Raw genomic sequence first — 14,469 nt, 5'->3', positions numbered from 1 at the left:
TTTCAAATATTCCTGAAAACAAGACATTGGCGCAAATACATTGAGCTGAATAATTTTACGGATAGAACAGAAACAAATCGTTTGGATACGGGTATTAGTATGCCATTTAAACATGTTTAAGCAGACTTGTCATAAATATTCTATTTTTGAAGGAAATAAGTCCAAAGTATATCAATACATTTAACGAATTAAATTAAGTAAAGGAACAGCAACCTCACAACCTTGATAACATTGATCATTTTAATATGGAACTTATGATACTAAAAGACGCTAAAAGCTATCGAAGATGCATTAACAGAAATTAAATATACATTGTCACTTTTTTCTTGGATTAAAATATAGTAAACAACCCCATGACATTAATATTTATTGCAAGGACATGATGGACATGATTTGTTTGGTTTACAAATTAACAGCTTCAAGCCAATGCCGGAAACTACCCAAAGGCATAGAGTGGTTAGGACAATCAGTTAGCGGTGACAAAAAAGTTGAAAACCACAAGCAGACGCCGATTGTTTTTGTATTGGTCAAACACACTGTTAACAACTTTAATGCAGAAGGTTTAAATATATGTTTGTTCGCACTTCCGTAAAGATGTTCTGAAGCATTAAAAGCCAAACTCTTTGTAACACAACTCAAATAGCCTGTATCCATATTGAAGTCACGTCAATGTCCTTAAATGTTCTTCAAGTAAAAATATAAACATACGAAATCTTGAAAGTGTCAAAATGAACGAGGTTCGCTTAAGTAACTGCCTAATTCCAAATTCCAATTATCGAATACGCCACAATACAATACGAATACCAGACTCACAACAACTACTAAAAACAAACTTCATACTAATATTCTTAAAATGCAATACTTCACATATTAATAGAAAAAAAAACACAAACATAGCCAAGAAGCTTATCATGATGTAGAAATTGTAAGTTATACAACGCAGATAATTGTGTAAGTAAAGCCCCAGTTTCAAGCAGATGCCGGATCAACACAGAGCATATCTGTCACTATCCGGCATGGGAACCGTGTAGCCGCCGTGTAGCGCCGTGTCGATCCTTGTCGGTCATTGAACGTCCGGCTATGTCCTTGGGGCTCAGGGAGGCCAACACGATACTATTTATCCATGACGGTCAGTGTAGCTTCCGTACAGGGTCCGGGGACAGCCGTACATATGCCTTGTTTGTCCATGTACGTCTTTGGCAGCCCGGGAACACATTTCATATACCAGACCATCAAGGACCATGACAGCAGTTGTACGGTTGTCTCTGGACTCTTCGGTGCGGTTACACGGAACACGCAGATAAAGTTTGGTTGTTATCGCGACCATCACGGATCAGCACGGAGCTTCTTAAGGGGAAAACTGTGCAAAGACGGGAAAACACGGTGGTAAAACGGTGGATATGCAGACTACCAATAAAGAACTCAAAATAACATTGCAGATGTCGGATATACAGGGCGCTAACAAGAAAATTAACACGGATTACCACGTAGGAACAAGGAATTACAAAGATTATTCCGGTTATTCCTTTTAACACGGGACATATTTACACCGAGTTCCTTTGTATCTGGACTACCGACGATGCAACAAGAGCGATGAGATGACCACTAAGAAAAAGCTGATGCTGATGAGATGCCAGCTTCTGCTGCAAAAACATTAGGTTGAAAATAGTATCCTGCGTGCGAAAGCGAAGCTACGAGAGAGAAATAGAGAAGTCGCAACACAAATTAAAGTTAAAGCCGTCTTGAACAGAAAATGACCAGACCTGTTTAAATATGCTTGGCCTATATAAAAAATAAAGAAAGAAGGCTTCATACTTATTGCGCTTGGGCTATCAGATATTCGAAGTGGTCATGACACGCATTGGGGACACAATCGAGCCGCCGAAGTAAAACTACTAAATCCTGTTACGGCTGTCATTAAGGTGGCATTAAAATTGCGGTACCTAGCATCAGGGGACAGTATCCACTCTCTGATGTATGGCGTCCGGAACGCTCGCTTGATTATTCGCGGCCATTCCGAGAAAATAACGAACACCTTTTCCACATCATCCGCGAATTCAGTAAGAACAAGCTTAACATGGACCCAGATGGAGTTGGAATAGTCGAGGCTCGTCGGATAGGCCGGCGCCAAGTGGCACTCTCCAAGGGTATTACACGTTGTAGGGCAATCTGAGTTACATTCTCGGACCTGCGTGACGTGAACGCTATCATGGACAGCACTTCTTTTGACATTTCCCGTGATTATCCCCGCGAAATAAGCGACGCTCGTAAACAAACTTGGCCCGATTTCAAGGCGGCGCTCGACAAATACGGCACCAAGAATGTCAAAATGGCCTTCCCCGCAGCGCTGGTGATTCACGGAGAAACTGTAACAAATGCCTTTCCGGATTGGCACAGCACGCTACATTATCATCTACCGACAGTCCAGGAGATAACGTATTATGGAAAACGCGTTCGGGATTCTTGCGCATTGCTTTCGATGTCTAACACTACACTTTTGCAGCATCCAGAGACGGTAACGTCAATTGTGCTGTCTTGCATCTGCCTACAGAATTTTCAGAGACTGCGCGATGGATACGAGCGTGCTAGTGTAGCTGACTATGTGGACAGCAATCGCAACATAATACCAGGACAATTGCGAAACGACAACCGGCTCATAGATGGGGTGTCGGAGCTTTTTTTAACTTAATCACAAAGTCAACGCAAATCCAAAGCAATTGACTTTGGGCCTTCTTCAGTTCAAGACGACATGATATGAAAATTGTGATATAACGAAATAAGATATGAACTTTCCATTTGTCATGCTTTTAAAGTATATGTATTAACAGTTTTATGTGGACTTGCAGTTTATAAAATTTAAGAAGTGAGTATCATTTGGTAATAACTTGTCTACGATTCCGTGCTGTGTTATACTAGTAAACTTAAAACGCTTTGCAAGAAAGTGTCATATAAAAGAAAAAACTTGATCGTTTCAATTAGAAACAAAGAGAGCGTTCGATGATACACCTACGAGATCCGATTGTGAATCACCGAAAATGGAGGATTCATACAAGTTATTGTCCATCCGGGCAGGTCGTGTTTGGTCCGTATCGCTGTCGTGTGTTTTTTTGTGTCGTTGTCGTAAAGATCCGAGAATGTTCTTTTGATGACATGTTGGTCCTTGTTGATCTGGGGCCTTCCGTCGTTCTGCCATGTTGGTCCGTAAAAGAACGTAGCTCTGTCGCGACAGTCTTCGTGGGCGCAGTGTTGAATTCGTGTTGATGCCGTGTTTGTCCTTGTGGATGCCGTGTGCTCACCTGGGTGATGGAAAAGTTCATGGTGTTAAACAAATGTGGCGATCTATCAAAAGCATATCCAATGATAGCGAAAATCAAAGTGCAATTTTACCTAATACATTAAACATAAACAATGTTAATGTTAGTGGAAGACAGATTGTGGCTAATGAACTTAACAAACACTTTGTTAACATATCTCATATCATTAAGAAAACAGTTTTCAAACCTGAAAATTTTGAATATTTAAAATGTTTCTTAGATGAAAAATTGGGTAATCGAGAGTTCAAATTAGAATATATATCGCATATACCTATCTCTTTATTACCTTCAATTTCTAAAATAATTGAATGACATGTAGCCATTCAATTAAATAAATATTTTAAGAAATTTGTATACTAAATGAACACCAATCGGGTTTTAGACAAAACCACTCATGCCAAACTGCTTTAATCAGACTCGTTGATTCATGGTTAAATTGTATGGACGATGGGTATTTGATAGGAACTGTTTTTGTGGACTTCAAAAAAGCATTTGACTTAGTAGACCACACCATTCTTCTGCACAAGTGGAAACTATATCATTTTTCGGATTCGTCTTTAATTTTTTTTTAATCGTATCTACTGAACCGTTCGCAACTAATTCGGGCATATAGAGTAACATCAGACACCTGCATGAAAAGTTCCGGTGTACCGCAATGCTCCATTTTAGGACCTTTGTTATTTTTACTTTATGTGAATGATCTACCCTAAAAACTAACATCATAATCTGACATGTATGCTGATGATGTAACAATCCACTGTAAAGGGAATAATATAACGATATTAAATTGCAAACTTGAAGACGACTTACTAAGGTCACAAAATTGGTGTATGATAAATAATATGGCAATGAACCCAGATAAAACTACTTGCATGACTAAAGGATCACGCCAAAAACTTTAACATTCAGAAGATCTAAATTTGTTTGTAAATAGCTCAAAAATAAAACATGTTGCAACCCAAAAACTTCTAGGTATCTATATTGATAAACATTTAAATTGGAAGGCCCATGTTGATAAAACTTGTTCAAAACTTGTTTCGAAATTATCACTGTTCAGGCGTTCACAATATTTTCTAACACCTGAGATGAAAATTATGTTCTATAATGCCTACGTAACACCAATTATTGATTATGGATGTGTCAAATGGCAAAATGCATGACTTTGTATTAATGTGTTGTCTTAATGAGTAACCTTCGGAAAGATATTATTTTTTTTTTTTTTATGGAATGGGGGACTCGAAACGATCCTGGACGTTCGCGTCCATCCGTGCGTATATGTGACATGAGGTGTACCCGATACAAACATTAATTCATTGTTGTTATAACAACATTGCCATTGATTGTTTTAATCAATACATGAATAAAATTCGGGTCACCGCCTTTGAACGGTCAATGTCACAAATAGCACACAACCCTTAATTGTGTACTGATTTATCAAACAAATGATGCCGGAGTAAGCTTATAATCTTACTCACTGCAGGACAATTAAAAGTCAGAACAGCATGCATTCCTGGTATTTATTTGTTTAGAAATTTATGTCAATAACAACACATTCAGTAATTAAAACGAAAAAACACTTAAACAACAACGTAGCATAAGTACAATATAACTAGTTGAATTGCATATCTATTGGTCGTAATAAGTGTCTATGCACTTGTACTGATCTAAGTGATAATAGAAGACAATGACCAATCGTACAATATGTGTACTAGTTGTGTAACATACAATTTGTGTCATTATATCGGCAATATGTACTTGACAGCTTCCGTATTATACATGTTTGCAAAAACTTATAAAACTTATATAAGGTGATTATTCAAAAAGTATGTGATCATCGCCCGAAGGTTTGCTAACAACAAGAGAGTAGAGTCTTAATTATAATAAACTTTTTTATATATGTAACTCATATATCCTAATGGGAGGACGTGTTTGTAGGTCCATGGTACATACATACTATTGTACTCTGTTGATCCCCGGAATCGGAAAAAAAACACGAAAACTATCGGGCATGATGAAAAGGGTTATATTGACATTTTACCTATAAACTATTATATTGTATCATATATCACTTGGTTTAACCATTGTGCAGTGCCGTGCAACGATATACATATATATATATATATATATATATATATATATATATATATATATATATATATATATATATATATATATATATATATATATAATGACTTTGGGGCATAACATATGACGATAGAGCTATATTTATTAGTATACCTTGCTAACGTTTACCATCGTTAATCTCATATACCCACTACCCTTGTTATTTTAATCTACATGTGCAACTGTTCTCTGAGTTCGTAATTTAAGATAAGAATGGTAAAACTTCAGTTAATTACAGTTTGTTTTTTCAATTTAATACAGTTATGTCTTGGTCAAATTTTGGGGTATAGTATATAGCGCACGCCTCGAAAAATAACGTCAACATCGGCCCATAATATTGGCAGACTTCACCCGCCTTAGAGTAAAATATTAACAACACCCTTAAATCGCCCATGTTCTTTTCTATGACGCTAGTGGATAATAAAATTGGAGATGCTGACCTAGTTTGTTTATGTTTCATTATATAGTGACCTATAACACGTATTAATTCCGCTCATTACCAAAATAATTATATTCAAAGCCGATAACAAAATGTTAGGTCTGCCCACATTTGAGATTATTATGCTTCTGTGCATATCTTAAATCATTCATCAGAAAAACGCCTACTTGGAGCTATGTGTTGTTTAGATAGCCAAAAATCGATCGGCTTACGGGTCTCAAAAGTGCTAATTTATAAGGGATGATTTTTACAGTATTGTCGAAGAAACGCGCGATTCTTTAAAGTAACGATCACGCTAAAAAATATCGAATATTTCGTAAAATAAAGCTAACCCATACAAAAATCATCGTTCCTTTTAGCAAAGTGCAAAATTTCAACATTAGATGATGTCTGGTAACATTAATTTAACGAGATTCAAAATGCTCGTTTTGATTTTGTTGTGTCACAAATAATTCCATTTTTGTTTCCCGCGTAATATCCGAACATTTACGGGCGAACGCGAGATTTGATTCGGTCAGCGTCGGAAGCAAGACGGCAGCAGGTTTCTGGGATAGCTTGCATAAATTATGCAAATGAACCGCAACCGCGAATGAATCCGATCCTGACTCGATATCATCCACAAAACGAAAGTAGATTGCATCGTGGAACGATATTTAGATGCTTAAAAGTTGCCGAATGTTTGTATTTTAACGTTTTTATACCAACGTTACTTGTTTTTAGTGTCTTCCTATTGTAAATAACCATCGTATGGTATTGTTTGTTGTTGAAATTTTTTATATAGCATAACACAGTACGTATATAGTATTGGTGAGCGTGATAGTGGCTTTAAAGAATAAACACGTTTATTGTAGTACCTGAAAGAATGAGGATAAACAACTGATCGATTCAGTCATTGGTGCACAATACAATAGCGTTATGATTATTATAATTTAAATGTGTAGAGATTCGTGGTTTACACCTAAACTTATATAAAACCCCAAACGCATCACAAAACCTTCAAAAATTCAAAACGCAAATCCTGAAAGTTTGCTTTAACCACCCTATTTAAAGATTCCATTTTGTTAAAGTTCCCGTCAAAAGTTAAATGTTGATTTCATTATGGTGTAAAAAGTCGATCAAAAATCGCTTGTTAAGACTTCCACTGGTTGTGATCATTTAGAATTGGTATGATTTCATGTAGCATGTTTTTGTTGAGTATATAAATTTTAACGCTTTTGTACCCGTTAATGAGGACTGCAATCTGCGATTGTCAACAGATGATATGAAGTAATTTTAATGTTGATATGTTAAATCTGAGGACAGATACCACTTTCTCGCGTTTATTGTATGCTTAATAATAACATATGTGTTAAAATGTAATTGCATATACAACTACTTTGTGAGTGTAATACTCAATTAACATCGATCCATGTTGATGTCATTTTTTGCGTATAGCGCTGTATTGTAAATCGCTGAATATTAGCGGTTAGTTTCTTTTTTTTTTCTCTTGTATAGGTTATTTTCATATGAACAGTTTCACAAAGCCGTTATTGACTGAAATATATTACTTATTTTCTTCTTTTTTTTCTTGTACTAATAAGCTCTCTTAAAATATTAACTGACAAATTTTCTGGAAATTTATAACGTATTAGGATAAGATAATACAAAAATATCCATAGATATTTAATGAAGCATGTTGGTTTTTTCATTGTTAAAATAAGCCAAAAAAGATTCCGGGTATTTTTAATCCTTATCTGTGCTAACCGTTCAATTTGTTGCCATCGCATTTTAAAGACTGCTTTTTCAATTCAACTTTGCTGAAATAACGGATGACAAAAATATATTATAAAAAACAAAATTTAATACATATCCTGGTATCATGTTCAAAATATTTTAGCCGCAGATTTTGGCATATTTTAGATTTAGAGGAGTATGTATCGAATTGTAGAGATAGTTTTCGAAGACACATCAGCGTTTACAATTTGTGAACGTGAATTGTTGAGATTGTTGTTTTACAGTTAATTAACCTTAGTCGTTATGCCTTTCAGAAGGGCTATTATGAGCCCCAACAAATTGCGTTTGGATTTCGTGTCACATTTTCACATGTTTGCTTCTGAGTTAATACAAGCTTTTTTCAATAAAGTGAGACAATCCACTTGCGCTAGCGCTCGTTGGGATATTTAGTGTCTCCCTTTATGGACACAACTTTTCACGCTATTAACACAGACGCAAACTTATATTGTACATTTTTATGATATCATCGCTATATATTTATTCATAATTAACATATTCAAAGTTTTACTGTCAAACAGCTTCGGTTGAACTGCAATCTCCCAGTAGATTTGTCGTTCCATGTTCTCATAGCATGTAACCGTCGCGCAAGAGATTTGTTAAACGGATGCACAAGAAATCGACGTTTTAAATTGCCATCAATGCAAGTGATTAAATCTTACTATTTTAAACGCGCATTTTAATCAATATGCTCCTGTAAAATCCTGTTTGCAAATTTATGAATTGATCAGTCGTGATAATAACAAATTTTTTCAACAGGGGTTTATTTTCTTCATCTCAAAGGCAATATATTACTTCAATAAGACCAAACAAGAAAAACACATTTTTAAAATCTGTTTCTACTAAGAAATGGCTCTAGTCAAGTTCATTAAATCGTTGAAGAGCGCAATGTACATGATACCGATAGGCAAATAATGAGACTTATGTACATTTGCGATATCAAGTGTACAAAATCTAAACCAGTTATGTACGCACAAAATACTTTGGAAAACATATAAAACATACATGTTTGTACACATATTCAGGCAATTATGTTTAATGAAATAATTGTTAATATAACTCGGTGCTGTTTTATTAAAGAAATGAGCACCTATTTGTATGTATTTCCGCAAATTAGAACAGTTCACTTGGGAAATGAAATTAAAATGTACAATTGTGGAAAAATATATTCTGAAAAAAGCTCTGTTATCCGTACAAAGCTTTGCTTTGCAACTCATGTGTAACGCAACCTAATGATTTAGTTTCAATAGTGTACCTGTTTTTTCACCATATACAATTTAAAAAATGATATATGCTATTAACTTAAACTTCTCAGCTAAAATTAAAGTATTAAAATTATTTTACTTGAAATTCAAATTGCCTTCAAACGTATGTCTGACAAGCAATATGCCAATTAAATTAACATATTATTTAATAGATTTGTAAGATATGTAATTGATAATTACTTGCTGAATTATAACACATCATATAAACATTAGATGAAAAACTAACTTTAAAGGGCGAAAAAAACAACGAATATAAACTAAATAGAAAACATACAAATCATTCATATTAAACCATTTTACACTGAGAAAAATAAACTCGTTAAATGGTCACTAAGGAGTGTTAATTTCCTATTCTGCTCTTCAGAACAACTCCATTGACCACAGATGTTCTGTTTCGTCTCATGATAAAATGCAGACGGGGTACTCGAGTGTCGACAGCAGTGATACAATGACATCGACGGGTGTATTAAAATCTTCTCCAATAATGAATGTGAAAAATGAGCTGGTTGACATTTGCATCATTCTATCTAAATCAGCACCGAGTCCTATTCCAACTACAATAACAGTCACATCGTTGTCTTTTAGCTTTTTCACTGCAAGATCATCGTGGTCATTAAATTTGCTCTGCGAGAAAAGAACTAAAGCTTTTCGCCGCGCATGGTCATAATTTCGCTGAAAGGTATCTGCTATATCATGCAACACAGAACTTAGGTTACTAGGATTTGTCGAATAATTAGCACCAACCATGACTGTGTCTCTCTTGTGAATATGTATGTACATTTGTGGAATCATTTCCGTGCTTTTTATGTACTGGTCAAATTCGAAAATTCTCTCGGCCCTGCTTACATATTTTGAAAGGCTGACCCTAGACTTATTAACCTCAGTTTCAAGATTTGCAATCAGAACCTCTGCCGTTTTCAACATTGTTTCCAATTCCCCATAATCAAAGGATGTAACGTCAAACGCCAATGCAACGTCGGAGTAGGCTGTTTTACATCCTACAAAAATGAAAACTTATATTGTCAAAACAATGTATTTATTTGTATTCAAATGCAATTTGTTTAATCTTTATTACATTTATGAAGAAACAACGTTTGAGCAATACGGCTTTGGAAAATGTAAAAGTTATGTAAGCTGTTGATGTTAGTACATCATTCGTTTATAATTTTAAGCAAATATATATTTGATGCATGTGTAACCTACGTTCGCATCCATACATCGTTGATTTCAGGACACTCTTAACTGAGTCGTTACCATGAAGGGGGAACACGTTCAGCCGCGAACCGCTTACGTCAAGGAGTCCGCTATGGAACACAAACTCTCCGGTTCCAATGCTGATTATTCGAATGTTAGGAAAAGACGAGTGAAGCAACGTTGCGTCATCCACGGTGGCCTGTGATTCACTTGACATGCCGTCCGTCAGGATAATAACGTATCTATCTAAGTCAGAGCGCAATCCGTAAGATTTATTTAAAACTTTTTCTCTCACAAAAGCCAGCGCTTTTCCGGTATAAGTTGCGCCACGTATATCATCGGGGATATAAGAATGGTCGACCGCGTCTATAATCGTGTCGTTGTCATATGTATTATTTAGGTAAAAAATAATATGGGGCTTATACGCATATACAACTAGACTGAACTGGAAGTGTAGAGGGCCAAGAGGAAACTGCGAAATAAAATATTTAATGAAATCCTTCTGTTTCTGAAAAATTGTGCCAGCTTGACTATCGGATACATCAACAACAAAAACTATATCGGCAATCTTGTAAGGCGAACACATGTCTGAAATAAAAACAAATGTTTTTTTATATGCTTATACATATTTTTGGCGAATAACTACAAAAGCTAAATTATGCTGTAAGCTTTATATGACGAATAAAATGTTATCTATTAAACGACGTTATCAAGAGATTTGATGTATACTGCAATGATAGAAATACAATGTGTGCCATCATGCAGTTAATAACAACAGAGCATAAAGCTATATTGTTTTTTAATATATGTACCTATTTGACAATTTTCACCCAGGTATCCATCTGCGCATGTACAGTTGAACTCCTTACCACCGTTTTGTAAATGACACTGTCCTCCGTTCATACAACGGATTGGACTGGAACAATCTGGAACGTTAACTATTGAGCTTACATATACATTAATGTTAGCTTTTAATTAGAAGCATTGCAGTGCGATACACACTTGCAATTGACATTATAATTTAGATCGTTTAAAGGGGCCTTTTCACAGATTTTGGCATGTTTTCAAGTTTGTAATTAAATGCTTTATTTTGATAAATGTAAACATTTGACCTAAAAAGTTCCAGTAAAAAATCAAGAATACAATTAAAAAAAGATAACCCTTAGCAGGACTCGAACCACTGACCCCTGGAGTCTTGGAGTAAAAAGCCTACGCATAAGACCACTCGACCATCCTTCCTTATTCAATTGAAGATGTATTGTATACTTCATATAAGCGATCCTAGTAGTTTCACAAAAAATAACGACAACAATAGAACTCTCCAAATTATTCAATCGTTTCGCGTTGCAACGCTTTATAATTTTCAGGTTTTTAAATTGTCAAAAGATGCATATAAAGGTTATTTTTGAGCATGGTAAATGTTCAGTATTACGGTTTCCTCACACATATCATAACTAAAACGAAAATGTGAGAATCTGAAATAACTTTTTTCAATTTTGTCAATTTACCAAAACGTGAAAAGGCACCTTTAAATAATACAACTATCTGTCCAAACAGTGCATGTCGTTTAATTATCATTCTTCTGTTGTTTTTGTTTTTTGAGATTGTTTGTAAAGATTAGTTTTCGAAGAAAGAGGAAAACATTCAAACTGACGTTTGTGGAAAAGTGTATTACAGTACTTTCATTGTGATTGTGTGTGTCTTCTGTGTGTGTGCATGTGTGCGTGCGTTTTCCTGTCGTATTAAAAGTATTTATATACAAATTAAAAAGACTACTCAGGCTTATCCAAGTGAAATGAATCACCTGTACTGAATGCATACACTTCTGCCAGTAACTTACATCCTCTCAACTTAAATCAGAGGTTGATTTGGGTCTTGGTTTCGATGTGAAGTAATCTACCAACTGAGCTAACCGGCTCGCTAATCTTACCGATGAATTGGCAGTCTTTTCCAGTCCAGCCCTCCTTGCAGATACAGCGATAGTCCGTTCCACTGCTGACATCGTCCACACATACGCCGCCATTTGTGCAATACACTCCACTGTTGCAGTCTGAATTGTAAACATGCTTTTGTAATCTTGTCTTTACGTATAAATGCCAGTTGTAATCAAGAATATTCAATGAATAATTTCAAACAAAAATAAATTTCCATTTGCTAGTTATTCTTCAAAATGAAGGATGTTATGCACAACAGAGTGTTTTTGAAATGAATATCTCATTTTATATAGATTCTAACAGGTCATGTATTCATTGAATTTCCACGAACATATATAATGATCAATTAAATCTTACCAATTATAAAAAATAATCTTACCAATGAGATGACATTGTTTTCCTTTCCATCCAGAAATGCAATTGGTGCATGTAAAATCGGTATTTCCAGATATCGGAACACACGTGCCACGGTTGTTACAACGTTCTTCTGCAAAAAGCGTGTACTTATCAATTCATGATTTAAATAGACCTTTTCATAGATTTTGACATGTATTGAAGTTTGTCATCAAATTATTTAAATAAGTACATGTACACATTTGAACTAAATAGCTTCAGTAAATAAACAATAATACAATTAAAGATTAAAGAAAGACAAAAAAGTAAACCTCAAAAGAACTCGAACCACTGACCCTGAAGTAAAAGTCGTATTCGTAAACAACCCCACCATCCGCGCTCATATAATAACAGGTGTATTTCATACTTGATATAAGCAATGCTCGTAATGTCTTAACGATAACAACAAAACTCTCCAAATAATTCAATCGTTTCACGCTTGTAATGCTTTATAATTTTCAGGTTTTTAATAATAGAAGATTTAGAGCATAGTCAATGTTCAGTATTACGGTTTCCTCACGAATAACACAACTACAACGAACATTTTACAAGTCGGAAAAAATCAATTCATCAAAACTTGAAAAGGTCCCTTTATTTAACGATATTTGCATATAAAAGCATTATTGCAATATATTGGCATCAATCAACTTGATAGTTTTGCTATACGAAAACATCATCTAAGAATCAAAAACAGGTAAAATAAACTTAATGCATTTTTCAAATTTTTGTTACTTTTGCGCAAAATTGAAGTGAATAGAATTTTAAAAAATTATTTGTAAATCTTTTCTTTTATTCTTTTTCACGAAGTGCATACGGATCCAACCAACAAGTATAATAACTATAAATTGTCCCAAATAAAGAATGTATCATTTTGTTCTCATACAAAATATTTATAAAATGCACAAAATAATTGAATCAGTCAAAAATGAAATGCGAATGGTGTTGCTGCATTGCTCATTAATTAACTGCGATAAACATTTAAATGAATGCATCACATGTCACAGGGCAACGGTCATGCCTGAACGGTTAAAAAGCAAATCCACATTTTTAAATCTTGATAATTATACGTTCTAGCATATCATCAAGAAGAGTAGCCTGTATCTTGTTCGCTTTAATGGCTGAATAACACTTACCTGCGTACTCGCAGTATTGAGACCGACAAGGACACTTGCATCGATAGTCGTTGATATTGCTGTCAAAGTAACACTCATCATCACCGCCTGGACACTTGTGATAACAGTCTGTGCAAAAAACAACGATTCAACTTTTAAAAATGCATGTACGTAAATGAAATTTTCGAAGTTGGGCATTTGGGTGCAGAAATTACCGTACAAGAACAAAATATCGTCTTAAATTCCAAACAGTTTTGTTAGTTGAAGAACATATTGGTACTATCAACTTGCCAATAGAGAATCACATGCTAAAAAACGTTTAATATTTCCATTAGAATGTTGTCCTTTCGGCTTTTGTGTATTTATGACAAGAAGTAAAAATAAATGCTATTATATCATTTTTCTGTATTATTATTTTGCTACAGTACACTTCTGATTTTTGGCAAAAATGACCAATGAAAGTACGACAATGAAAAAATATCATATGATCACAAAAACTATAAAATAAACAGTTTATAACGCTGTCATTTGACCATCTTTCAGATTTAAAAAGGTAACATTGAAAATAAATAAACATTACCTATTATACAATGATATACACAAAAGCACTCACTATTGCCAATAAAGGATCACTGTTTACAGCATTATCTCCCCTGTTAGATCAACTGTTGGAGCATCTTTTCACAAATTTGTAAAATTGTACATTTATCCAAGGGACACATTATGCAACAATTGTTTTTGATTTGATTATACCTTTTCATGAAATACACGATAGTGACCCATTATTGGTGTGACCCCCTATTGGCGAGTTGACTGTATATAAAGCGCGTTAGTAATTCACCCCATACGAAATACAGAACATTTTAGTAGAGTCGAAGAAACACGCCTGGAAGAAAAAAAAAAGCTTTCAACGGGATGTTACCG

General features: G+C 34.7%; 1 protein-coding gene across 6 annotated transcripts in view; it reads right to left on the bottom strand.

Moving 5' to 3' along the window:
• Nucleotides 1-826: 826 nt before the first annotated feature.
• The window catches only part of LOC127862555 (neurogenic locus Notch protein-like), a 16,801-nt gene continuing 3,158 nt past the window's right edge, over nt 827-14,469 (bottom strand). For 3 of the 6 annotated variants that reach the window (XM_052401726.1, XM_052401725.1, XM_052401727.1), the window contains exons 4-9: nt 13,567-13,674; nt 12,420-12,527; nt 12,037-12,156; nt 10,919-11,032; nt 10,116-10,694; nt 8,412-9,910 (exon numbers count right to left, since the gene is read on the bottom strand). In XM_052401726.1, the coding sequence (XP_052257686.1) occupies nt 9,312-9,910; nt 10,116-10,694; nt 10,919-11,032; nt 12,037-12,156; nt 12,420-12,527; nt 13,567-13,674 (1,628 nt within the window). In that variant the 3' untranslated portion in view covers nt 8,412-9,311. Of the gene's footprint in view, nt 1,361-2,784; nt 3,297-8,411; nt 9,911-10,115; nt 10,695-10,918; nt 11,033-12,036; nt 12,157-12,419; nt 12,528-13,566; nt 13,675-14,469 lie in introns of those variants that run through there. The other 3 variants (XM_052401729.1, XM_052401728.1, XM_052401730.1) reach the window with 3 other exon arrangements.

The sequence above is a fragment of the Dreissena polymorpha genome, chromosome 16, assembly GCF_020536995.1.
Source record: "Dreissena polymorpha isolate Duluth1 chromosome 16, UMN_Dpol_1.0, whole genome shotgun sequence".
Taxonomy (NCBI): domain Eukaryota; kingdom Metazoa; phylum Mollusca; class Bivalvia; order Myida; family Dreissenidae; genus Dreissena; species Dreissena polymorpha.
This window is presented reverse-complemented; position numbering and strand designations above follow the sequence as displayed.